This window comes from Amblyomma mixtum, chromosome 8 (assembly GCF_055824585.1).
Source record: "Amblyomma mixtum isolate Tamu chromosome 8, ASM5582458v1, whole genome shotgun sequence".
Lineage (NCBI taxonomy): Eukaryota > Metazoa > Arthropoda > Arachnida > Ixodida > Ixodidae > Amblyomma > Amblyomma mixtum.
The window spans coordinates 120774204-120801929 of NC_143019.1; the positions used below are offsets into that span (position 1 = coordinate 120774204).

A 27726-nucleotide genomic window follows, 5' to 3' on the forward strand; every position below is an offset into this window, starting at 1 on the left:
GCGTATTTTGTGGGGCCGTATGATGTGGCTTCTGTTAGTTCAAGATAGCTTAAAATTTTACCACATAATAACAAAAATATAAAGCAAAAAAAATATGCAAGCAGAATGCGTGCTCTTTCATAGTTTCATGTACCGTACATACGCCAAACAAGCTAGGTTAACATGCGTCTAACGCCAGTTGTCAGTCCATTTATTCAGTGGTCGTCGAGGAATCCTCAAATTGTTTGTTGGTGTGGAAGTTTCGCGCAAAAAAAGCAAAAACAAACAAAGGCATGTTGAATTGTGGTTCGCAACTACTTTCGATGGTTTTCATCAATAAAGGTCTTGTTCGAAAGAAAAAAAAAACTTGCGAGTAAATATGCAAGGACGTGAGCAAGAGCTATATTGCCCCCAATGCAAATTACGCAACAGAAGAATAAAATGGTCAAAAACAACAATTTCCAACACTACGATATGCAGAAAAGGAAGGAAATAGCAAATCAGAAAACACGGGAAAGGCGCGATCACAGGGCACTAGGTAGGGAAGCGTAGGAATCGCTTAGCATGTGTCCGCGTGCGTTTATGAAGCACCCGCCTAATATTTCACGAGCGCAACGCATAATTCGAAATTACGAGGCGACTGCTTCGTTTCTGGACGTTGCCAAAACTGAGCACAATTTCGGTTTAGCGAATGCACTTGCGCTAATCTATTACGTTTGTATCGCGATCTCCATGAAGCAGACACCAGCTGCGCACTGCGGCAGTGAATTCCTAGAGCGAATAAAAAAAAGCGATTTTTTTATTCCAAAAATTTAATCAAATCAAACTTATTTGATTTTTGTTGAAGGCGCCTGTTGACAATTTTTGTTGAAGGCGTCTCGGGTGTAATCAGAACGTTAATTCTGATCAACAGGACTTCGATCGCAATTCTGCTAAACGTATTATTGCTGCTCACTGCGCAACCAGAGTGCAGCTTTTCCAACGGAATCATGAGTAGCTTTGCTCACAAACTGCAAAAGTGTTCGGTTAAAATATAATAATAAATAAAACCAAATCTTTGAACTCGCATGTTTTAGCGCGTTCGAAAATTATGAACAGCCGATATGGTACTCGACAATAAAAATAATTTTGAACCCATTTTAATGGATGACACAATGTTTACCAACGTTTGCCAGTATACTTTGAACACTGGATAAGCGGTGGCAATCCTAGGCCAATATAGCCAGCTCCCGGAAATGGCATAGCCAATTCTGGCAAAGAGTGGAACAACACTGGCTAACATGGCCCATGATAGCCAGGATTCGATGATGGCACAGCCAGCAATGGCAAACAGTGGGGCAATCCTGGGTAACCTGGCCCATGATAGCCAGGATCTAATTACGGCTCAGCCAATACTGGTAAAGCGACGGACAACCAGGGCCATTGTTGGATGTGCTAAGGAGTGGCACAACCAATATCGGATGCTCACTGGCAACTCTGGGCCTAGTTAGGGCCACGCTTTGCCAGTGGATTTCCAATATTGGCCCGCTGCCGTGTGCTACCTGGGTTGCTGCGCCTGGTTTGGCTGGTCACGTGGAGCGAGCGCCACCCCCACGGCAGCGGTGCGTGGAGGATTCGCTGGGACGATCGCGACGAGCCGAGTTGGGGGGGCCGCTTTTCCACAGCTGGCATGACGTCACGTACAGCGAGCGCCCCTCGCGGCACCGGCGCGCAGCTGCGGCATAGAGGATTCGCTGGGACGATCGCGACGAGCCGAGTTGGGGGGGCCGCTTTTCCACAGCTGGCATGACGTCACGTACAGCGAGCGCCCCTCGCAACACCGGCGCGCAGCTGCGGCATAGAGGATTCGCTGGGACGATCGCGACGAGCCGAGTTGGGGGGGCCGCTTTTCCACAGCTGGCATGACGTCACGTACAGCGAGCGCCCCTCGCAACACCGGCGCGCAGCTGCGGCATAGAGGATTCGCTGGGACGATCGCGACGAGCCGAGTTGGGGGGGCCGCTTTTCCACAGCTGGCATGACGTCACGTACAGCGAGCGCCCCTCGCAACACCGGCGCGCAGCTGCGGCATAGAGGATTCGCTGGGACGATCGCGACGAGCCGAGTTGGGGGGGCCGCTTTTCCACAGCTGGCATGACGTCACGTACAGCGAGCGCCCCTCGCAACACCGGCGCGCAGCTGCGGCATAGAGGATTCGCTGGGACGATCGCGACGAGCCGAGTTGGGGGGGCCGCTTTTCCACAGCTGGCATGACGTCACGTACAGCGAGCGCCCCTCGCAACACCGGCGCGCAGCTGCGGCATAGAGGATTCGCTGGGACGATCGCGACGAGCCGAGTTGGGGGGGCCGCTTTTCCACAGCTGGCATGACGTCACGTACAGCGAGCGCCCCTCGCAACACCGGCGCGCAGCTGCGGCATAGAGGATTCGCTGGGACGATCGCGACGAGCCGAGTTGGGGGGGCCGCTTTTCCACAGCTGGCATGACGTCACGTACAGCGAGCGCCCCTCGCAACACCGGCGCGCAGCTGCGGCATAGAGGATTCGCTGGGACGATCGCGACGAGCCGAGTTGGGGGGCCGCTTTTCCACAGCTGGCATGACGTCACGTACAGCGAGCGCCCCTCGCAACACCGGCGCGCAGCTGCGGCATAGAGGATTCGCTGGGACGATCGCGACGAGCCGAGTTGGGGGGGCCGCTTTTCCACAGCTGGCATGACGTCACGTACACGAGCGCCCCTCGCAACACCGGCGCGCAGCTGCGGCATAGAGGATTCGCTGGGACGATCGCGACGAGCCCAGTTGGGGGGGCCGCTTTTCCACAGCTGGCATGACGTCACGTACAGCGAGCGCCCCTCGCGGCACCGGCGCGCAGCTGCGGCATAGAGGATTCGCTGGGACGATCGCGACGAGCCCAGTTGGGGGGGCCGCTTTTCCACAGCTGGCATGACGTCACGTACAGCGAGCGCCCCTCGCGGCACCGGCGCGCAGCTGCGGCATAGAGGATTCTCTGGGACGATCGCGACGAGCCCAGTTGGGGCCCCGCTTTTCCACAGCTGGTATGACGTCACACATAGGTCACGCTGGTCACGCTAAAGGTCAATGGTGGATTCTCCGGGACGACGGCCAAGAGCGGAAACCTCGAGCAGTATTGCTTTCGCAATAAAAAGGCAAGTGTACCAAGCGCTGATCTTTGAGGAACCCCAGAACCAAGTGGTACACCAGAGGAATCAGCGTCATTAATGTGGAAAAATTCAACACCGGAAGGAAATTCGCGGATCCAGTTAAGAACTGCAGGGTCAGTGTTCAGTACACTTAGTTTATGTTTATGCTTAGATCTCTTCTAGGGCACCTCTTTCTTCCTTTCTTCTTTCATTCTCTCCTTTAGCTCTTCCCTTACGGCGCGGTTCTGGTGTCTACCGAGATATGCGAGACAGTTACAGCGTCATTTCCATTCCTGAAAATCAATTTTCCGTTTCAATCCGCGGCGGCAAATGGGCGTCCAAACACAGACTCGATCTCCAGGCTTGTATTCCGCGTTGCGTCTTCGAAGGTTTTAGCGTCTGGCGTCGGCCCGCTGCTGGTCTTCGATCCGTAATCTGGCAGGTCTTAGGGTCCTCTGCGCGCTGAAGGTAGGCGGCGACATCGACGTTATCTTTCTCGGTAACGTTGGTAACGTGGCTTCCCTGCCATGGACGAGACTAAAAGGCGTCATCTGGGAGGTCTCCTGCACTGCGGTGTTGTAGGCAAAGACGATGTAAGGCAGGATGACGTCCCGTACATGATCGCCATGTATCGACATATATGACGAGCATGTCATGATTTCGTTCAGGCGCTCCGTCAGTCCATTGGTCTGCGGATGGTACGCAGTTCGCCTCCGGTGGATTGTTTGGCTGTAGCGCTGGATGGCTTGCGTCAGTTTCGCCGTGAATGCTGTTCCTCTGTCAGTGATGAGCACATCGGGGGAGCCGTGCCTCAGAAGAATGCACTCCACGAATAATTTGGCGACTTCTACTGCTGTTCCGTTCGGTTGGGCTTTTGCCTCGGCGTAGCGGATCAGGTAGTCTGTCGCTATGAGGCCCACTTTATTCCAGACGTTAACTTCGGTAAAGGGCCAAGCAGGTCCATGCCGATCTGCGGAAAGGGCCTTGAGGGGATTCAATAGGGTTCAGAAATCCTGCTGGTCGGGTGGGAGGGATCTTTCGTCGCTGACAGTCTCGGCAGGTTTTCACCTAATGTGCGGCATTGGCAGATAGTCAGGGCCAGTAATACTTGTATTGAATGCGGCGGAGGGTGCGAGAAAACCCGAGATGCCCAGCGGTCGGCTTGCCGTGTGAAGCCTGTAGAACTTTGCGGAGGAGGAGGAGGAGGAATAAGAGGACTGGCAGGTACAACAAGGAGGTAGGCTGTTTTGTTCGCTGCGAAGTTCTTCTTCACGAGAACACCATTCCGTACACAAAATGAAGAAATCCACGCTTGAACGAGGCGGGGGTGAAGAAACCTTGCCTTCCAAGTACTCAATGAGGCGTTTGAGAACAGTGTCCGAGCGTTGCTGCTGAGCAAAAGAGCTGGAGCTGATTGGTCCCAGGAAGGCATCCTCATCTTCGACCGGCGGCGGTGCGTCTACAGGGACTCGTGACTGGCAGTCGGCGTCAAGTGTTTGCGTCCGGACTTGTAAATGACGGTGACGTCAAACTCCCTGGAGCGCAAGCTCTATCGAGCGAGGTGGCTCGAGGGGTCCTTCAAATCGGCAAGACAGCACAGTGCATGGTGATTGCTGACCACCTTGAACAGTCGACCGTACAGGTAGGGGCGGAATTTCGACGTAGCCCAGATGATGGCAAGATACTCCTTCTCATTTGCCGAACAGTTAGCCTCGGCCTTGAACAGGGAACAGGTAGCGTATGCGCTTACTTTCTTCAGTCCATCTGTTTTCTAAACGAGGATGGCGCCTAGGCCCACGCTGCATGCGTTGCTATGAACTTCAGTCTGGACGTTTTCATCTTTTCATCGACGTGCGCGAGGATCGATGGGGACTGTAAAACGACGCCGAAATTCCTTGAAGGCTTCCGCTTCCGGCGCTTCCCATTTAAATGGCACGTCTGCATTTGTCAGTTGAGTCAGGCTTGGCGATGTGTGAAAAGTTTTCGATAAATCGTTGGTAATACGCGTACAGTCCAAGGAATCTGCGCATAGCTTTGTTATTGGCCGGCGGCGGAAACAGTGCGATAGCGACTGTTTTCTGCTGGTCTGGGCCTACTTCCTCCTTGCTAACGATGTGACTTAGAAACAGCAGGTCTTCACAGGCAAAGTGGCACTTCTCTGCTTTCAAGGTTAGGCCGGACGACTTGATACCCAAGCAACCACCGATATCCTTCGGACAGCCGACAGAGGTCTGTTTCGGATGTACCGCACGTCCGCTGAACATCCGCAAACAGCCGGTGGACTTCCGTCGGCCGTCCGATTGGCGGTCAAAGGTATACATTTCGCCCGCCGACGGACGTCCAGTTGAGTACGTCCATCGGCGGATCTTTCTCGAATATTCGCATATATGGTACATGCGTGCTTTTTTCACTCCGTGCGATACAATAAAACGAAAAACAATTTGACGCACAGAAGGCACATTTTGGTTTGGTTTGGTTTGGTTTGGTTTATGGGGTTTAACGTCCCAAAGCGACTAAAGCTATGAGAGACGCCGTAGTGGAGGGCTCCGCAAATTTCGACCACCTGGGGTTCTTTAACGTGCAATTTTATTGTCGTTGATACATCAGCAGAGCAATGGGTTATATTCGTAAAATATCTTAAATCTGACTATTCAAATGTGACAAGCTTTGAACATACATCCATAACCTTCCCACCTACAGGATTTTTGAAAAAAAAAGAAAGCGACAAACATTAGTAATGTGAAACAAATGGCACAATGCAGTAGCCTAAGTAATAACATTGGAATCAATTAATAGAAGTGTTTAATGCTGCAAGTATAAGAGAAAATGCAGTTTAACAAACACCTGAACAAGTATAAGGCAATAACAGCTCTCACTTTTCCACACCATATTTGACAGTGTAGCTGTTCTTTATTTACTCTGATGGTTTTACGTTTCACAACCATCCATTCACGTCCTTAAGGCACTAACCTGCGCACCACTGTACGTGACTGTGCACAGAAAGCCGCAAAGCTTCCGTTGCGAACCACTGCGAACTACACGTGCTCCCTATCGTCTAGCTTTCGCGTGTTGGCACTCTTTATATAGGAACAGTAAACCTAGCGATGCCTTAAAATTAACAAGATACGAAAATACTCCGTCGCACAACTTTGCAGAGGAGTGGGAATTAGCCGCGCGAGTTGAGGGCTCAGCAGCTTTGTGAAGTAGGCTCCCGAAAGCGTAAGAACAACACACATTTGTGGAAGCCATCGCCTAGCGCTAACTGCTCCCACTCCCCTGCGAACGAATGTTATATGATCATGCTGCATTGTCCTAAAAGCAAGTTCCAAGAAGTGTGCTGTATACATACAGACGCCCACAGACTTAACACGAATGACGGAATGCGTGGCCTGAACTGCCGTCAGCGACATGAAGCGAGTCATCGGATGCGAGATAATAGAGAGTTATAGCATATCGTTACCGTGTTTACGTTACCGTTTACCGTGTTACCGGACGCCGGAGTTTCCGGTTAGCGCTGCGCACGCTAGAAGACGCTTTAGCATATCGTCTCTCCGGTCTCTCCCGTAACAAGTTACCGTAAGGCATGGAGGAAGGAAAACTAAGGAGAGGCACTTCGTATCGGGCGGATTTTAGTCTCGTGCCTTCGTATTCCCCAACGTTTCTAGATAAAGACAGTTGGAAAACTCTGTCCGGGTATGCGGCCCCTTTCTGTCGCCGATTTCATCTCAAAGAGATGCGAGCGCCATCTCTTGGGTGGTGGGAGTACCGCGTTTGTTTTCTATGGCCTCCGTGACCACCTCATGCATCGGTACTTTAACATCGCGCTTGATCTCAGAGGCCACGATTTCTCTTCACCGCCGCGGCGCCCATTGGCTCATTGCATTGCGCCCATTGCGCTCTACGTCTGGGGTACGTGAGGTAAGGATGCTCGAGGTTGAGCTTTTGGCTGTAAATATCGGAAAAAATTGGAAGCCCTTCTTTCCGCGGTTTAGAGAAACATGACGTGCCGATTGCCTCCTCGTACTTTATGTTGATTATATTATCTAAAAACGTTGAACTGGGAGTAGCAGACGACGCGCTCATCCTAAAGCGACCGCAGCGCCACCGCCTAGACGGCGATCGCGTGGGGCCGCTCTGCTCCATGGCTCGCCGGCGAAGTTTCCCAACTGTCTTTATCTAGAAACGTTGGCATTCCCCATGGAGGAAGGAAAAAAAAGAGGAGAGGCCGTCACGTGACATTTTGTGAAGCCGGAAATCAACTCGGCGCCATCTTGTCCGGGCTGACGTCATCGCGTAAGTCCCGCCTTCGATTACTGCGCGCGCGTTTCAAAGCCAACGAAGGAGCGTGCACAGATGGGCACAGATCCCCGCGCTGGTGGCGCTTGGCTGCTTGCCGACCGGTTTAGGGCGCCCTATGCCGGTGTTCGTCAGCGTAAAAGTTAATAAAGCGGAAATACCTGTGTGAGACAGGCGGCTACTTTCAGTTACTGCTTCGTACTGCGTCGTCTCCGCGCCGTCTCCAACTGCTCGGCCCTGGTCACAATTAGTAGCAGCCGAGAAAAATACTTATCTCAGCTCTTGCAAGCGCGGGAAGTGACCTTCGCTTTCAATTACTGCGGTGCCCCCCCCCCCCCTCTGGCAACGCCCGTCCCTGGGACTCTGAAGTTGAAGGCTGCATTCGATGAAACTAGTATACTTGCTTGTTTAGCTCAGCGTTCGAAATTAGCCGCGATCCTGTTACTTTCTTGGCCATTTTTCATTGCCGCTGACAGCTGTCAGTGAAGTTTTGTGTATATCTGTCTCATATAGCTAGTGTTGCTTCTGGCGTTTCATTCTTCGTGCTCATGGTACATGTGCTCTGACAGGTGACCTTTTCACATGTGTATGTGTGTGCATATATATATGAGTTACGACTTTTTTTTCTGATTAACCTGCCCCAGTTGTACATCGGCACCATCGGTGAGCCCCAGTTGTAGTCGCCAGGGGCGTAGCCAGGGAGGTGTTTCGGTGTCAGAACATCCCCCCAAAATTTTCCGAGCTCTACATCCTCCCCCCCCCCCCACACACACACATTGCATTGATATAGTAAATGTGGAAACGAAAATAAGAGTGCCCATTTATTCTTCACACTCGCACGGCGTATGGCACTCCTTTTAATTCCAGGCACAGTTCACCCCAATATTAACAGACCTTTTAACGTCAGTTTACTTTTTCATCCTTTTGCATTCTCCTCAAATGAATGTATCGCGAAAATAAAAAGTGCTTTTTTTTAAAGGACCTGCAGCCGAGCGCAGGTTTGCATGTGGGGTTGAAGTTTTGACAAATGTCATTTGTTTGCAGTTGATGACTTTGTTATAGAGCAGAAGCTTTTGTGTTGTTGTATATGATGTGAATTGTAAATAGCCACGTTTTTTCGTGCGAGTTGTTTTTTGTGAGAAAATAAATATTTTTTACAAATGAAGTTCTCGGCATCCTGTGTGCATTCGTATCTTTATGTAGATATTGCAGCGAACAAAACTAACCCTTCGCCTTTATTAAAGAAAAAAAAATCTCTAAGGTATTGTTTAAGCGCAGGTATCTTTTCATTTTTACCGGCGGCGTATAACAGGGGCGTGCAAGCATGCAAAGCGAGCGCAGCGGCTTCCTTTAAAATATCGCCCTCCACCCATGTCATGGCCCCCGCTGCTCACACAAGCGCAATCGCGAAAAACTAAAATAGTTACACTAACACCAGTGACGATCACTAGAGCGTTGCAAGAGCACGCCTAATAGCAACGAGGTTTCACTGCCGATGGAAACGGGAGCGCGAATGGCACACGCACACTGCACGCACAGGACGCGAAACGTCCGCGCAATACGCCGACGACCTCTCTAGCGCACGGCGTATTGAATCACTGGTGAACGAACAGCGCGAGTGCTCCTCAGTAAGCAGCAATGGTCTCCCGACGGCTCCGAGCAGTCACGCAGTTGACGAAATGCCCGTGCGATCGTGGTCGAGCGCGTTGAAATCAATGCACGCAACAACGAGAGTTTTGCAGCGAATTCCGCCTGAGATATGAGTGAACGGCGCCAACGTAAGCTTGTGAGCACGATCAAAAACAAACTCGAGCAGTTGAGAAAAGTACGCCGCACCACAACTGCTACGCCGCGGTCGTCTGCTACCGCCCGGCTTGCAAGCAGCAACTACGACGCCGTTGCTAAGCTGCCCGGACTAGGTGGCCTCCCGATCGCGAAAAAAACCACGTGATTTCCTCCACATTTTTCTCCCATGGTGTTGTGTGGAAAGGGCCTCTCCTCTCTTTTTCCTTCCTCCATGGCATTCCCAATGCATTGACAAGAATGTGGCGGAAGTGACGTCAAAAATTAGGCTTAAAAAGTCGGGCCACTAGCAACGTTTTCGTTGTTGCTAAGAGAACTCGGGCCACTAGCAACGGCGTACGGCGTCGCTAGCGTCGTTGTTGCTAGGGGCCCGAGTGTTTCTCGGTGGCGGTGGATGGGCTTTCGGCACGGTGTGTTCGGCCTTGCGTGTTAAAGTCTACATGCCTGGTGTCGTGACGTTACGCACGCATCTAGGATTGCTTTTAAGTGCGGCAAATAACCGCTCATTTGATATTTTGTTCGTCAAACTTGGTGTCGTTACGCGGAGCGATCGATGCATTGAAATGAATCTCGCGAAAAGGTGGCACTCCGGAATCGCGCTTCGACACGCGAAGAAGCGTTGATTGTTTTGATCAGCGAATTTTCGCACGTCACCAAACAGCACAGAAACATGAAGCCGCTCTCGGCGATGCTGAGCTGCGTTTCGAAGGCCACACGGCGGACGGTAGCCCGAGGAGAATGGTGAGCTGAGCTATAAGCGGCGTGCAATGTCGTCTTTCTTCGCCTGGCGTCGGAAAAGGTTCACCGCACCTGTGCGCCGGTCTGTGTCTAGGTGCGTGTTTGAGGGGAGGGAGGTGTAGGAGTGTAGCGGCAAGCGGCGCGGTTTTTTTTATACCTTTCTTTTACGAAGCGCTTGCGAGCCGCGCGCGATTCCCGCCCCGTAGCTCGGTCATAGCTCGGTGGAGAAAGAAGATAGTGAGGAGAGCCGAGCCAACTTCTGGTTGCGGGGCGGCTTCACAAAAAAAGACGTCAGGGCCTCTCCTTTCTTTCCTTCCTCCATGCCGTAAGGCGAAAACGAATGATGATGATGGTAGAAGCCCCAGCATTAATTACAAACAGAAATACGCATGCATTGAAAGCATTTCTTTGCAGTGAGGTGCTACATGCTCTTTAATCATGTTTTTCTCTGTATATAAAGACGTGCTCACTATTTTTCTGCTAACGGCCGGCTCAGTGGCTTCAAAAGTACCCTGACCAGTAGACAAGTTTATTACACAGAACGCACTAAGCTTGTGTACGCTGCGCTTACTGCGTTGCGAATGCTGTAAAAACGCAGCTACAACACCTTCTGTTTGCCGTGCGCAACGTCGCTTCTTTGGATGTTTGGATGCACGACTTGGATGTAAACATAGTGGCGCCATCTGGTGACAGTAAGTCAAAGCGCTTGAACTCTGGACTGGAGAAACATTTTTTTTTTTCTGAATTTAGTGGTGAATATGACAAGCATTACCAGAATGTTTTTGTTTTTCCAGGAAGAAAACTATGAAAATAGAGAGAAAAATGTTAAAGCTGGCACAAAAGCTACAGTGTTGTTGCATCCTTGGCTACTCGCTTGGAGGAAGGAAAATTTGCGACGCAGATAGTTAGGCTTAAGTGCTCGAAAATCACAGAATTATCTCAACAACATGGGCTAGTTGTCACTTAAACCTCGACGTATGGGTGAGAGTATGCGAAATAAAAGCGAACCGCTACCATTTGAGTGAGCTGTCGCATCAAAGAATCCAGCGGTCACATGCATTTATTCCGAAGCGGGCGAGCAGGGCGCCGCCATGTTTGTTTACAAGCGAACGCTAACTCTCTCCGCAAAGCTGAAGAGTTTCCGTAAAGTGTTACCGGCCCGGTAATGGGCGCGCATGCGCGATCATCATCATCATCATCATCAGCCTGACTACACCCACTGCAGGGCAAAGGCCTCTCCCATGTCTCTCCAATTAACCCTGTCCTTTGTCAGTTGCCGCCACTGTATCCCCGCAAACTTCTTAATCTCATCCGCCCACCTAACTTTCTGTCGTCCCCTGCTACGTTTGCTTTCTCTTGGAATCCACTCCGTTACCCTTAAGGACCAGCGGTTATCTTGCCTTCGCATTACATGCCCTGCCCAAGCCCATTTCTTTCTCTTGATTTCAACTAAGATGTCATTAACCCGCGTTTGTTCCCTCACCCACTCCGCCCGCTTTCGATCTCTTATCGTTACACCTATCACTTTCCTTTCCATAGCTCGCTGCGTTGTTCTCAGCTTAAGCTGAACCCTCTTTGTTAGCCTCCACGTTTCTGCCCCATAGGTGAGTACCGGTAGGATACAGCTGTTGTATACTTTTCTCTTCAGGGATATTGGTAAGCTACCATTCATGATCTGAGAGAACCTGCCATATGCGCTCCACCCCATTCTTATTCTTCTAGTTATTTCCCTCTCATGATCCGGATCTGCGGTCACTACCTGCCCTAAGTAGACATATTCTCTTACTACTTCCAGCACCTCGCTACCAATGGCAAACTGCTGTTCCCTTGCTAGGCTGTTGAACATTACTTTGGTTTTCTGCATGTTAATTCTTAGCCCCACCGTTCTGCTCTGCCTGTCTAACTGATTGATCATGCTTTGCAGTTCTTGTCCTGAGTGGCTTAGCAAGGCAATGTCATCAGCGAATCGCAAATTACTCAGGTATTCTCCATTAACTCTTATCCCCAACTGTTCCCATTCCAGACCCCGGAATACCTCCTGTAAGCAGGCAGTGAAGAGCATTGGCGAGATCGTGTCTCCCTGCCTGACACCTTTCCGTATTGGAATTTTATTGCTGACTTTATGGAGAACTATAGTAGCTGTGCAATCGTTATAAATATCTTCCAATATTTTCACATAGCACTCTTCTACACCCTGATTCCGCAATGCCTGCATGACAGCTGAGGTTTCCACTGAGTCAAATGCTTTCTCGTAATCAATGAAGGCTATATATAGGGGTTGGTTATATTCTGCGCATTTCTCTATCACCTGATTGATAGTGTGAATGTGATTTATTGTCCAGTATCCTTTACGAAAGCCTGCCTGATCATTTGGTTGACTAAAGTCCAAGGTTGTCCTGACTCTATTAGCGATTACCTTAGTAAATACCTTGTAGGCAACGGACAATAAGCTGATTGGTCTGCAATTCTTCAAGTCCTTGACGTCTCCTTTCTTATGAATTAAGATAATGTTAGCGTTAATTCTTCCAAGCTTCTGGTACTCTCGAGGTCACAAGGCATTGCGTATACAGGGTGGCTAGTTTTTGTAGCACAATCTCTCCTCCGTCCTTCAACAAATCTGCTGTTACCTGATCCTCACCAGCTGCTTTCCCTCTTTGCATTGCTCCATGCGCATGCACGATAGGAGGTGCTAACCGCGGCAGCTTAGCGGGCAATTCCTGGTTGCCGCGATAAGAAAACTGGAAAGAGCGTTGCCGGGGCCGTGGTGCCTAGAATATACTGGCTAGTGTGCTGAGCGCGGGCGGCGCGGTGGCACCCAAGGTGATGCCTGCCGCGGCAGCCGCATAGCGGCGCTGTGGTGCGAGAGGGTGTAGGGTGAGCGCGCGCGGCGGGGCGAGCCGGTTTCTCGCACGCGTCGCGCCAACCAAACGCTAACCAAATGTAAGCACACGCGAGCGTAAGCGGGTGATAGAATTCAAACTAAAAAAAAAACACGTTTCACAAAACACACAATTCGGTTTAATAGAATGAATGCAGCATGCTTAATCAAAGGGGAAGTGCGAGTGGGGTAATGCTTTTTGGCCAACAAAAAGTACGAAAAAGCGCGTATTCAATTGTAGTGACAACAGACAGACACTGTCACAGATAGCCAGCAACAGATAGATACTGTGTAGGCTTCACCTACACAAATTAACTCTGAGTGTGATAGAGCAGCGCATTTTATATTTGCCGACAGCGGCAGGATATCAAACTTACAGCTTTTGATTATATTAGTACGGAAACAGATAAAACACTACGCTATTATGAATCCATTGCAGCCTATAATTTATATAAATTTTAAAAGTTCCAAGTAAAGAGAACTTGTTACGATTACGGCTGAACAGGTCCATGCTTTTGGTCTTTTCGCTTAAAGCCTCAAAAACCTTCGTGTTCAGACCAAAGCCACCCTTAAATCGTTGCAGATATTTTTGCAAGCATTTTCGCCCAGGCAAAATCATAATGCTCTGCTTCCGAAGGTGCTCGTAGAGCCTTGGGCTCCGCATCCTCATTAGCAAACATTCCACAATCCAGGCATCTTCATAAGGCATGCCTCTCAGAGACTCTCGTCTTGCAGCCAGGAAACAAGCTCTCACAGCTAACTGCTGCTTCTTTGGGAGTGACTGTATTTTTGTCTCGAGTGCTTCTTCGCTCAGTGCATTGTTTTGCTCCTTCTTTTGAGTCACATGCTGCTGAGCATTGGCCGCGCTTTTCTTTGTCTTTCTCAAAGCACAAGAAAAATTCTTGATTTTTTTTTGTCACTGCAAGGACCTTTCGTCTTTTTTTCTTCTGTACATGTTGTTCTGCGAGAGCTTCCGTAAATATTTGCAGTGCAAGCATGACTCTCCTTTTCCATCGGTGGTCAGCAAGCATCTTTCTGCAAAGTACATACTTCTGTATCAAGTGTGCTTGCCTGCAACAGGAATCATGCCACATCCATTACAGAGGCCACGCAGAGCCATTTCTTTGATTAGTGTCTCTGTCTCATGGCGGGCTGTAAGCACGCGCATTTGCTTTTCTCTTCCTCGGAAGTAAATCGTGGCAATTACAGAACCGTGCTCACGCAAAGGCTTTCCAAAAGTCACCATTCTTTCGATGAATAGTTTCGAGAAGTCACCAGCTTCGGTCTCGCAACAGGCATAAGTTAAAGCGCCATTCGACGCAGCAGGCAACTTAATCCATGTCATCGGAATCAGAATTCCATCGAACGGGTGCCGAACATCACTTGCGCACGGACACTGCAGTATCGCTTCGTTATCACACACCGGTCCTGTAGCAATGTCTGTCTGCTCGGAATCGGAACGCTTCTGGAGTTTCTCTGATGCGCCTCCACGAGCGACGCAATGAGAGTCAAACCGCGCATCATATCACCGTCGACTGCAGAGAACAACTCGGGATCCACCAGCTCGACATTTCGCTTCCGTTGTTTAGGGGCCGGTCCTTAGTCGCAAATGTTTCGCACCTTCCTTTTCACCGTCTTTTTAGGTACCTACAAGATGAGGTGGATAATTTTCGAATACTGTAGGGACAGCATCGGGCTTCAGGCGTGGCTTCATTCGGGCGAGTTCATTCACGACGCCGTTCACCGTGATCTTAAAAGATCTTTCGATGCATTCGTTCTTGAAATGTTTTTCGCATACGACAGCCTTCGGTGTCAGCCTTCTGTCTGTCCTCTTGATCTCATTTGCCCATTCAGCAAGCCGTGCTGGGTCCGCCGGTGCAGTGAACAAAGACGCCTTTTCTTCGTTAGACCGATAACCGCTTCGACACAACGGAACAAAACACGTCCTCTCTTTGCATTTCCGCTTAGCCTTTACCATTTCAGGATGTTTTTGCTCACGTTTAGCGTCTTCCAGCTTCACAATTCAAGAGATGATGCCTGTCAAACATTGATTTCACACGAGCAATCGCGCGAGGCTGCGGTATCGGCGCGACAGCAGACGACGGGAGTTCGGCGGCTTTCGCGCACCCACCCGACCGGCAGCGCCCCTTGCGGCCTCTCCGCGCAGGCATCGCGGCGGGGGCCTCGCCCTCCCGTACGAAACACGCGCGCTGCGCACACTAGCCAGTATATTCTAGGCACTATACCGTGGAGGCCGAATCGGCGAGCAAAAAGCGCGTAAACGCCCCCGTGACGAGCGCGCTGTCCACGCGGCAATCAGGCACAAGCGGAAAAGCAGTACAAGCGAGCTGCGCACCAGCTGCCGTCAACCACCGCAAACATACCGAGAGCATTCTCTCGCACCAATGACTATCGCTTCGTGGCGCTGACGGCAGTCGTGGCTTTCCGTCATTCGTGTTAAGTAGTTGGTTATATTAACTCTATGTGTTAAGTCTGTGGGCGTCTGTACCTACATAGGCAATCGCATGTGCACTAAGCCTTCTTTAAACCAAGGTCGATGCAGTACGGCATTCCAGCGTTCCAGAGGAGCTTCAGGTGCTTCCTGTATCTTTCGAATTGCTGAAGTTATAGTACTTTCGTCCACAGACCGAACAAAACCACGCATTATAACAACAGACCTATAAAGCACCACAACACTACGCAACAAGCCAACAGAGCACAACGGAGCCGACAGAGCCGTACTGATGGTTTGGATTGGACTGACCGCGAACTGACGTCTATAATGATTATATCAGAATGCGCGGGAGTTTTGATACTTACGAATCGTTTCAACGGCAAGTTTAGCTAGCAAAACGGTGGACATGTCGCACAACTCCACTAATTTGGAGTTTTCTAAATATGAAACCATGTCATTGAGTTGCTGCAAAATTCTGCAACACCTGCTTCTCCCCTTAAATAAATTCTCTTTGGCGGCTCTTGCACTGCAGGTAGGAGTGGAATCGCACCAATTTACAAACGTATTCGCGTCAAACCCTCCAAGTGATGCAAATAATTTCTTGAAAAAATTTTGCGGAATAAGCCTCTCGCGGCTACAAAAGCAAACTGCATAGTATACACAGTATACATACATGAAAGGCGCGAATTTTCTGTGAAAAAAAAATGTCCATATTCATGGCCTGGGAAAATACTCGGTCTCTCATGCGGATATACAAAAGTGGACACAGTCCGTACCTTCGACGTACGTACGGAAAAGGATATCCAAAGCCGAATTGCGATTGTATGTCCGACGGACGTCCGACCTCGGCTCAGGACATTAGGATCTAGCTCGGACGTACGACGGATATCTGTGGTTACTTGGGTAGCGTAAAGTACTTTTCGAAGCCCTTTAAAGTATGAGGGGAAGACAACGACGGCATATAAATTTACCAGACTAATTTGCCTCTACAGGCCTGCCAGCACTGTATCCATTACTCGCTGAAATGTCGATGGTGCGGAACAGAGACCAAACGGCATCACCTTGAACTCGGAGAGATTATCCGGAGTGTTGAATGCGGCCTTCTCGTGATCTCTTTTACCGACCTCAATATACCAGAAATCGCCCTTGAGGTCCATCGATGAGAAATACTTGGTGTTGCACAGCTGGTCCAGTGTGTCCTCGATTGGGGGAGGAGATAGACGTCCTTCTCTGTGATGTTCAAGCGGCGGTAATCAACGCACAATCGAAGTGCGCCGTCTTCCTGACTAGAAAAGCTGGTGCCGCCCAGGGGCTCTTCGATGGCTGCATGGCGTCGTCGCGAAGCATTTGTTCCACTTGGTCCCGGATGGCTCGTCGTTCTCGCGGCGACACTCGGCAGGGGCTCTGGCAGAGGTCGGGCGTGCTGGTCGGTTACAATGCGATGCTTGGAAATGCGTTTGTCGGACCTTAGACGATGACGAGAAGCACGCGCTGTAGCTTGGAAGCAGATTGCGGATCTGGTCTTGTTGTTCCGGGGCAGGGCTGGGCTGATATTTAAGACGTGCTTGTGATCTTCATTAGGTGAATCGCCGGGGACTCGATCGGAGAGGGCTAGGGAGTCGCGAACGTCAGATAGTTCGTCGAAGAAAGCAGTCTTCGTTCCTTTGTTAACGTGCCCTGGCGAAAATCTTTTCTGGCCCAACTGGCTTATGGAACAATTCCAGTGGGTTCCAGTTGGAACCATCTGGGTTCCAGTTGGTTCCAACTGGAACCAGCTGGAAATTGTTCCATAAACCACTTGGCCTGGGAAAGATTTTCACCAGGGTGCCGGTATTCTTCGCTGAAGTCAGCAGCACTTCAGCTTGGCCATTGCGAAAATGTTCAATGCCTTTTGCGATGACAATTTCTCGCTCTAGAAGCAACTCCGTGTTCCCCTCGATGAGATCTGGCTTCCGTTCTTGGCATCCGTGGCATCTACGGTGACCATATGATGTTTCATCGGGGTGGGACGCTCACTTGTTCATCCAGGACACTAAGGGCAACATCTGCTCCATGGATGTCATCCGAAGTGAAAATATGAAGTGGGATTACAAATGGTCCCACTTGCTTTAAAGTGGTGCCACTTCAATGCAATGGGTTTTAAAATGGTCCCACTTGCTTTCAAGTGGTGCCATTTAAGCAAGTGGTTTTTACAAGTGGTCCCACTTGCTATCAAGGGGTGCAATTTGAAAGCAAGTGGTTTGCAAAGTGGGACCACTAGACTGCAAGCGGCCACAGCGGGGCATCGAGCGGAACCACGATCCAAAACAAGGCATAACTATAATACGACTCTTAAAATAAGAGCTGTCAGGAGCTTAGCCAACTAAATTGTATTCATCATTTGCTCAATCACTGCGGTCGAAATTATATGAAATAACTGCGCTCAATAGGCAAGCGCCACTGACCCCAGCATGAGCCGCATAAGTAGTGGGAGCAGAAGTGTTTGCTTTGTATGCGTATGCGTGAGCTAATGTTATTAATGTTTTTCTTGTGTGTGATGTATGCTTGTGAGTGTGTGTATGTATTTCCAGACAGCGTGTGCAATTCTCAGTTTCAATTCTCCTGTCAAAACGTTGGCATCAGGCTCAGCGCCGCCCTGCAGTCCTCCAAAATCAGTTTTCCTTTTGCCCCTTAATAATATGTAAGCTGATTAAGGCGCAATTAGAACATATTTAAAATGCCAGTTGGGACCATCTGAAATTAGTTCTAAAATTTCCAATTTTTCTATAACCAAATTTCCATAACCACTGAGCCGCCGCGGTGGCTCAGTGGTTATTGCGCTCGGCATGCTGATCTAAAGACGCGGGTTTGATCGTGGCCGCGGAGGTCGAATTTCGATAGAGGCGAAATTCTAGAGGCCCGTGTACTGTGCGATGGCAGTGCACGTTAAAGAACCCCAGGTGGTCGAAATTTTCGTTGCCCTTTACTGCGGCGTCCCTCATAGCATGAGTCGCTTTGGAATGTTAAATGTCCCCATAAACCACTTTTCTGGCTAGTTCCAAATGGTCCTGTTTGTCAAGTGGTCCCACTTTGCCGAGTAGTCCCTGACCATAACCCTCTTTAAGTGGTCCCACATAAAAAATTTCCACCTGGGATCGAAGGGATGGCTTCCTCCGTCAAAAGCGTGATCAGCTTGAATCGAAGGCTGATTATCGCCATCGTTCATTTAAAAAAAACCATGCCCAATGTGACGTCGCGGGAATATTGCTGCTGGGAGAAAGGCGAGGTGCGGGGAGGAGGAGACTCGCGTGCAAACAATGTTTTCTGCGCTCAGTTTTTATACATTAGTCGAGAAAGCTGGCGAAAGCACTTTTAAACCAACCATGCATGCAGCCGCTTCCCCCACTTGTTCTTTGTCGCAGTCTCAAAGGTAGAGCGCTCGTTCCTCCGGTGGGCGCAAAGGCGTTACCGGTAATGCTGTGGAAACCTGCGTCTGGCTGTTTTGGTCCGCCTTCACCGCAGCCGATGAGATTATCGATTAATTCTCACCTAATTAGGCAAGCACTGGAAGATATCTGAAAAACACTGAAAGATAACTAGAACGGCTGCACAGCAACCGTAGCCCTACATAAAGTCAGCAATAAAATTCTAATACGGAAGGGTGTCATGCAAGGAGACAACGTAAGTTAAGGACAACGCAGTGAAATATGGAAAGGAAAATGTGTAATGTGTAAGTAATAGGTGTAATGTTAAGACACAGGAAGAAGGCGAAATGGGCCAAGGAACAAACGCGGGTTATTGGCATCCTAGTCCAAATCAAGAGGAAGCAACCGCACTTGCCCTGTGATGACTCTTTAGGCAAGTACCCTACCGAAATGAAGTTTAAAACACAGCTAACTACGAAATATCAGCTTTATGCCAAATTTGAGCTCGAAAAAGCAGGTGGTTAGGCTGAAGGAATTTTTTTTTTTCGATTTACTCTGCGCGACGCAACAGCTAAGATATCTGGGCGCTGACGACTTGCTGAAAACAAAACCGAAAGTGAAAAAATCCACTAACAAGTCACAGTGGCAGCCATGAATATTAGCCACGCGACATTGCATTCCGGTTCCGGCGACCCCGAGCGTGTTGTCGGGCCGCAACAGGGATCGCGTGCACGGAAGGGGTTTACTTTCTTCTAAAGTTAGAAAACACAACACCGTAACTGATTTCCTATCAGCACCTGCGGGCGTTCTCCCGTGCACCGATCGCTTAGCGTCAGCAACGCATACTCGAAGATACGGGGTCGTCGACGATAAATGCTCTCCTTGCGTGCGATCTCGGCAGCCTGCACCAAGTCGAACCCAATCGTCCTCTCGGCACTTGGCCCTGCTCACCGGAGAAGCCTTGCCATGGCCGCTAAGGTACCCATTACAAATCATTCCCATTGCTACCTGCGCGAATTCTGCAGCATCAGCATCCCGCCTGCAGTGGCGCCGGTCGGACGACCGCTCGAAGCGCGGGCTTGTCTCGTGATCGTGGCGCGATTTCGCATCCCATTCGTTGGTGAGCCCAGTGCATTGCTCTAAGATCGCGCGCATTCTCTGTTAGAAAAAAAAAAAAACACTGCACGATCTTAGAGGCAGCCCCGCGATCCCTGAAAAATAATGCCGCACGCTCGAGGTCAAGCGATTGACCGCGCCTACAATTGTGCTGATTCACACGCGTGATCGGCGCTAGTTGGTTTCTCTGTAAACGTGCATCTCAGTCACTAATAAGAACGGTCCGGTTATTTCGATTACCTCGATAAATCGGCATATGCCGGTGAGTTTAGTTAGGTTTGCATCGGGTGAACTTAACTGTTCAGCGCCCTAGGATATGTGGGAAGGTTGAGGTGGTTTATGCGAAACTTAGCCGTATGATTACGTCTGAAATTTTTGCGAGCGACGGATAGGCGTACTAGCGCTCAATCGCTGAATCATCGTGTTGCGAAAAGTTATTGCGGCTTTGTCGAGAGCTGCGTAGATTGCGTGCACTTTATGTCCCTGTAGATAACGCCGATGTCGCCGCGGCCAGCATAGTCATCGGCGGGAACGGTCGTGCATCCGGGTAGAGTAAGTAAAAATAAACGCGTGCGTAGAGGTGGAGAGGAGAGTAGGGGTGAGAAGCCGAGAACCTTCTATGCAAGTCATCGCCCGAGCGTGAAGCATCCGCGATCTACTCGGTGCATGCCACTGTGGATATGGAGCGCGTATCCTGCTGGCTGCGTGCGGACATTGACGCTGCAAACCCCATTCTTTCCAAAACGACGCTGCCAAAGAGCAAAGGGGAAATCCAGGGGCTAAATCGCGTCACTCTGAACGTTAAGTAGTCCCCGGCAGTGCTCATCGAAAACGAAGCTACAGACTATTGCAATGCTAAACACGCACTATGCGAAAGCTGCTCTTTCCCATGCTGTTGACTATGCGGGTTTATGCTTAATTCTGATCAAATCAGAAAAGTATATCATCCAAAAATAGTATTGAGAAAGCAAGACTGTCATATGCTATCTGTGCTTCAAATTCCAGCAGGAATGAGCGAGCAGTTTAGCTGAGGGAAGCATTTTACGGTGTGTGTACAACATTGCAGCAGTCTGTGCGCAGAATACTTGGCCTTTGCGGACTTTTGGCAGCTGTACTATCTGGTCGCTTTAACAGCCATGCACACTTGTTACCTTTCCTGATTACCTTGGCAGACTGAAGTCCAGTGTGGCGATTAGCCAGCCATTATTCCGTGCTGGGCATCTACTGGCCGCAGATTTGATTCCTGAAGTATCTTCCTGCGAGTGGAGTACACCTCTCATGAGCCTTGCACACCAGTGGCACTGTCACACAATTCGTCATTCTTTCGTAGCCCTTCTGCTAATTGAAGATAGTGCTTCTCTCTATTGTGCATATATTGATGATGTATGAAAAAAGAAATTTGAACTTCGCGTTTCTTCAAACGCAGACAGAGACTGTCCACAGCCTCAAGACTGAGCTTGAAACGCTGCAGAGTGCGCACAGGCCCAAATGCATCATGGGAAGGCTCCTTTATCTCTAGCCGAAGATCCGTGTGGTCATAAAGGGCCATAAAAGGGACCCCTCTTATTGATACTTCAGAGGGTTCGTTGATAAGGACAGTGAAGCCAGGCCGAACAGCTATTCCTTGAACGATGTAAACACCCAGAAAGGTGGCTGGGAGCTCTTCATGTATAGCTTTGAAGTCGTTTGAAGCACCACTGGCAACAAGGAAGTTTGGTTGGGACTGCACTGGGATGGGTGTGATGGGTTGTGACGATTCAGTCGTGGGCAGTGTTTCTCGAACTGTAGCCCGCAGACCTCCAAATGGTCCTCTGGAGAGCTCAGAGACCTCCACGATGGTATGTGCGCTGTAGTATTTTCTTCTACTCTGCATCATCAACTCAGTGACCCTATTATGAGTGGTATGTAGTGCATATGAAGTGTAACTTTGAGAGCCTCACCTCTGACCTGGTGTCTCTTTTTGTTTGCATGCTTCACTACTGGAAAAAAAAAATTGTGTACTGGAAAAATTTTGGTGGCAAGTATCAGAACCATTAACCTAGTTTACCTAAACACTACTGTTAGTTAGTCAGCCCTAACGTCCAGGCGCATAAAAAAAGAATTAACAGTATTTTTTCTTTTAAAATTTTATTGCTGTAACATCTTAAGTGATTAATAAATTAATATTTACTACTATACCTCAATGAGGTATTATGTGGCTGTTAATCTAACCTTAAAAAAGTGGGGCTATGTAGGTACTTGAGATTTTGCAAAAATCACAGTCTATTTGAACTATGATAAACAAGTTTTGCATTAATCTAATTATATTAAATTTAATGCACTGCTATTATGGATATGCGTATGTGGACAACTGTGATAGATGATTGACTTAATGGGATAAGAGTGGGTCAATCCAAGTGAATAGAATTACTCTTCATTTTGAGGAGAAAAATCTTGCTGGCACAAAAAAAAAAAAAGCCCTTTACTCGTCATGTCAGCAAACAGAGCGTGGGAAAATATTTGTCCAGTTGACCCGTATATTGTATGAGGGTAAAGTGGATGATAAATTGAGATGACCTACTGCATGAAGGGAAGAAATGATGTGCAGTTGTGACATTCCTCATTCGTACCTTCCAGGAAATGAGAATAATAAAAGTCTCCTAATGTATACGAGAAACCATCTTTGTGAAGGCATAGCAAAAAGAAGTATGATTGAACATCGAAATTGTGATGGTTGTCCGTTATTTATTGACGAGAGTTTTTCAAAAAATTATCTGATGAGCTTCTTGGGTGCTGCCTCACAACAAAATATTCAACCTGGAAAAATGCTGTGCTTCTCAAACTTTGTTTTGGAAATGATGGCCTTTTTGTTCTGTTTTTGATCAAAATTGATGCCACATTTATTTTTATTTATTTTATTTATTTATTATTTATTTACAAAATACTGCGTACACTGAGTCCAAGCAGGGTGGGCGAACAAGTCAATCAAACGGCAAAAAACGCAACAGTTCAAAAAAAAAAAGAACAACACAATACAGCAATAATTGGCTAAAACTCATGAGACAATGATTTAACTATCTGATTCCAATCTGTTATTGTGCGTGGAAAGAACGAAAACTTGTAAGTGTCTGTTCTAGCGAATATAGGGGTTAGAGAAGTGGGATGGTGTTGACGAGTTTGTCTGGTTGGTGCCGGCGTTAAGTATGATGTGGAATCCAAACCAAGTTTGTTATGTAATAAGAGAGAAATAAATTCTAACCTAAGCTTTCTTCTCCGATGTTCAAGTTGTTCAATTTTATTAATCTCCATTAAAGTGGTTGGGGAGTCAGTCCTTGCATATTTATTAAATATAAACCTGACGGCTCTTCTCTGTATTCTTTCCAGATTTTTTACGTTAAATTTAGTATACGGGTCCCACACTATGCATGCATATTCCAGTTTAGGTCTAATTATTGAAGAGTAACAAAGTAGCTTAATGTTAGAAGGAGCATAAACTAGTGTTATTTTGAGTTAACAGCTGTCATGGTATTGTTTTTACCATTGGTTGTGGATGCCTCTTATTACATTTTTCTGTCTCAAGGAATAGCACCAAATGCAGATGCTCAGTTCTTAAATGAACTGGCATTGTCTTCCTTGCAACATTCTTTCAGCTGACATAAGTAGGCCATTCTGCTTGAGACGTTAGTCACGACTGAACTTTTTCCTTTCGTTCACTTCTCTGTGTATTCCGTCCATGGGTTAGTTTTGGAGCTTGCACAAACACCTTTGGCAAATGCTCTAGCTGCTGACCGAACTCTACAATAGCGGGTCATTCTTTAACCGGCAGTTCTTTCTTTTCTACAAACCATTGTTGTTGCTTTTGCTGCTTTGTGTCGAGGCTGAAAAAATACGAGCGCACGGGTTTCCCAGTGGAGTTTCTTGATCTTTTTTGCCACATGGGTTAATCGGAAGACCGTGCATTTTGCTTTCGTGCAGCTATGCTTACCTTTTGTAGAGCAAAGGAAGGCATACAGAATCAAAAATGGGAGGCATTTATTTGATCTGTGGGCCAGTGCGTGTAATTCGAATTCAAGGAGGCATTCTAATGTGCGCATTGAAGCAATGAAGTGAATCAAGGAGCCCAGGTTATGCCGTTCGCTGCAGGCGTGGCCAAGGGGAGAGCAGTCGGAAAAAGCCAGCGTTGAATGTGGCTTCTATATTCTGTGTTGGCTGAGGTACACGCATGGCTTGTGTCTCCTCCTCCCCTCGAGGTAGGGAGGCAGTTTGAGGGAAAGGGAAAGAGAGAGGGAGGGAGCAGGTGCAGCTGGCTCGATTGAGGTCGCTAAACGACACCTGGATCCCCCCCTTTTCACGTCCGGCCTACCCACCAGGTGGCCTACTATTAGCTTTTTTTTTTTTTCCCTCATCATGTGGGGGGAATGGACACCTAGAAAGGGCCTCGTGTGACATACCCCCAACTCTCTGAGCGGTCGGTCGCCATGGAGGTAAGACTCCCCACGGAGCTGAACAGCTATGTGAAGGCGCTTTGTGCGAGTTTGGCTAGCTCAGTGGCTTTTTTGAGCATTATTTGAGCTTAAAGTTTTAGATGCTTCCTCGATTTATCGCAGGCTTTACTTTTATTTAAGCTTTATGTAGGCCCAAGTTCTAAATGATGTGGTCAACATTTAACAGCCCTTGAACATGTGTGAGCATTGCTTGAGCACAAATTTTACGTGGCTGTTGGATTTATCGCAGACTTTGACTTGTGCGCTTCAGCATGTGTTCCAAATCGTACAAGTACTAAAACTGCAAATAGCGTATTCAGCTCTTTAATTAACTCAAGACTTTTAGCGGACGTAAAGTATAATAGCCCTATTTAATGCTGCCTGAACCTTGTGCAAGCTTTATGGTGCAAGGTGGAAGATTAGTGTGATAATGTGTTCAGCTTTTAGTCTACTCACTTGAACATGTGATTTGCATGGCTTCAATGTAATGCGTACCTCAAGATCATCCCAGCTTCCTGCAAGCCTAAGTTAATCCATGGTCTCAACATACAGATCAGTTTCATGTGAGGATGAGGGCTGAGGACATGTACAAACTAAAAGAAAGGCATTGCAGTGGAGTCTGAACTCGGGAATTATCATGTGGGGCCAGGACCTTTGAATCATTTGCGCTAAGTGTACAGCTGCATGAAACAACCAGCTGTGTACTTTGTTTGATCCTTACAAAAAGGGAAAACTGTACCGGATGCTAAAACACCAGTGTGAGACTTGTAGCGGGTAAATTTAAGCAGCTTGTGCTCTGTGCTTTTTCTCCGTCAATTTTTCTTTCTGTGTGAGCTTATCAATTGTAGAGGCTCTCAGTTACTCCTTTCAAAGCAGAATAAGTTGGGCACTGCTGAGCTACTGCTGAGTTTATGATGACGGAGCTCTGATCACCTCTGTAGTAGAATTTGCATTAGGCTTAGTATTCAGCTGCGCCCTCCTTGTGTTGAGATGTTGATCACGTTGAAAAAGCCAAATCATTAATGTAGCTCGAGAGACCCTCTTTGGATGTCACTTTGACTCCAGGGAGGTCTGTTTGGGCTCGTGAAAAAGAAAGAAATCCACAGCATAACAGAGGACTCATCCAGTGCTCCATCGATGAATAGCAGCTTCTTTTTCCCAAACAGACGTCACAGCCATTCATGATCTTGACCATAGTTGAGCAAGTTGAGAAATTTTGTCAGTGGGTTAGCCAGCACTTGTAAAAGCCACACGATGTAGAGAAGACGTTGTTAAACAAATATGGTTCATTGTTCGAATGGGGCTGGTATAAGTGCCATGTACTTAGCCTCAAAAACAGCGACCTACATGGTGGCCTTCACAGCTCTGACTTTGTAGCATGCATCACGTTGCCCTCTCTCTAGCCGTGATTTAAGTGTCTGTGAGAACACCTATCATCACCAGTGCATGTTTTAACAATGAATACACTTACCATAACCATTGCTTGTTTTACCTATGGATACAGTCGTGGCCATAACACTACAAAGCTTGCCTCAGTGATCAGACTCCTCTCGCACTTTACCTGCCAAAAAATTAGAAGCCACTTAATACATATTCTCATAAGTGGCACTTGTGTGCTGAGTGCAAGAAACATCTCTGCGTGAAGCACGTGAATGGTTATAGCGCTGAAGCATGCTGCATGTTACTCTAGACATGGCAGTACACCGGGCCAAATCTTTAACTGGCTCGGGTGTTGCATCGCTAAATGCACCTTGTAAAAGGTTCTTTTCAGCTACACTGCTGGCATATTCATGCTCTAATTTGACGCGTGAGATCGCATTTCGTGCTTCCTTTTTGTTCATATAATGTTTGAGTGGAGTACTTGCGTGTTTAAATCAAAGTTATCAGAAATATGCATCGTCTGCCATTATGAAGAGCCGAAAAAAGCGGAATACGCAGCAATGGTTCTGGTCCATATGGCCTCCTCCTCTGGGTAAACTACCACTTCTTTCGTGGCGGACAAGTCGTTTACCCATAGTAAGCGCAAATGCGCCACCAGAACCATTGCTGCGAATTCCGCTTGTTTCGGCTCTTCGTAGTGGCAGACGATGAATATTTCTGATAACTTTGATCTAAACATGCTAGTACTCCACTCAAACTTTATTTGAACAAAAAGGAACTACGAAATGCCATCTCACGCGTCAAATTACAGCATGAATATGCCAGCAGTGTAGCTGAAAAGAACCTTTCACAAGGTGCATTTAGCGATGCAACACCCGAGCCAGTTGAAGATTTGGCCGGGTGTACGTAGATGTCCTCCCATGTCACCATGATCATCGTCATTAACTTTGTGGCGTCCATGACGGGGCCCCCTGGTGGTGGGAAGTGGACGTCCACCCTCTTAACGGTGTGCTTCCCCCGCTGTGTCCCTGCAGAGACAGGCTGTGCTTCTGGGCGTGTACCAGGAGAAGGAGAAGGACAAGGACGCGGGGGGAGGGGACTTTGTGCTGACGCCCAGTGCCAAGCAGTTTGCCGCCAGTGCCAAGGTGGTCGAACTCCTCGAACTGTGAGTGGCAGTGTCGGGCACTTGCTCAACTCCACAAACTTACTTTCCTTGCTGCATCATTGCTAATTCAGAGAGCCAGTCTTTCCAAGTAGATGGCGCTGGGCTGAAGACATTTTCTTTAACCCTTTCAGGCGCTTTGTACACAACTGTGTAAGCGGCAAACTTACAGCTTTTTCTGAGAAACTGGAGCATTTGACAGTGATTTCATTATTTCAGTCAAATTGAGCACCCTTCTTGTTCCAGATAAGTTGCTTTTTGGTACTATGTAGAGAGTGCAGTAAATAATATTCCACATGAGAGTGAGCTAGGTAGCACTTTGTCCGCCGTTTTTGTGCAGACAGATTTTGCCACCAGTGAAAACATTGATTGTTTTGCTCAGTTTCAAGTGTAATGTGAATCTTCGAAGCACAAAGTGATTCCACGATCCCTAGGGTGTTTACCTGACACACGAGAACATTTCGATGTTATTATTTCTAACAAATCTGACACTTTTTATGGAATTCTCCATATCGTTGTAAAAACTTACCTGCTGGTCTTTCATGCTCGAAAACTAACAAATTCCCTTTCTTGAGGCCTGAATATATGACTTAGGTGAAAAAATAATTGATTTCAGTCAAAACAAGAAATGGTGCCTGAAAGGGTTAAAGTAGCCAAAGCGGGCTTAACAAAATGCAAAATGGTGGGGCTAGAGGGTGCATAGCTTGTGGAAGAAATAATAACACAGAAAAGACTAACAGGAAAAGGCCAAGAGAAACATAAATGAGAGTAGTGCTCAGCCTTTTCGTGTGTGTCTTTTTTGCTCTATTATTCATTCCAGAAGCAGGCTTAGAATGACAGACATGGAAAGTCGGGAATATTTGCTACTTGTGTTAAAGATGTCATGTGGGA

General features: G+C 48.1%; 1 protein-coding gene and 1 long non-coding RNA gene across 2 annotated transcripts in view; one reads left to right on the forward strand and one right to left on the reverse strand.

Moving 5' to 3' along the window:
- Nucleotides 1-21466, reverse strand: part of LOC149334136 (uncharacterized) — a 34556-nt gene extending 13090 nt beyond the window's left edge. The window contains exon 1 of the long non-coding RNA XR_016284721.1: nucleotides 20995-21466. This is a non-coding gene — a long non-coding RNA (uncharacterized LOC149334136). The remainder of the gene's footprint in view (nucleotides 1-20994) is intronic.
- Nucleotides 19382-27726, forward strand: part of LOC149334137 (cytosol aminopeptidase-like) — a 39767-nt gene continuing 31422 nt past the window's right edge. The window contains exons 1-2 of the mRNA XM_089555030.1: nucleotides 19382-19692; nucleotides 26708-26838. Coding sequence (XP_089411156.1) covers nucleotides 19588-19692; nucleotides 26708-26838 — 236 coding nt within the window. The 5' untranslated portion in view covers nucleotides 19382-19587. The remainder of the gene's footprint in view (nucleotides 19693-26707; nucleotides 26839-27726) is intronic.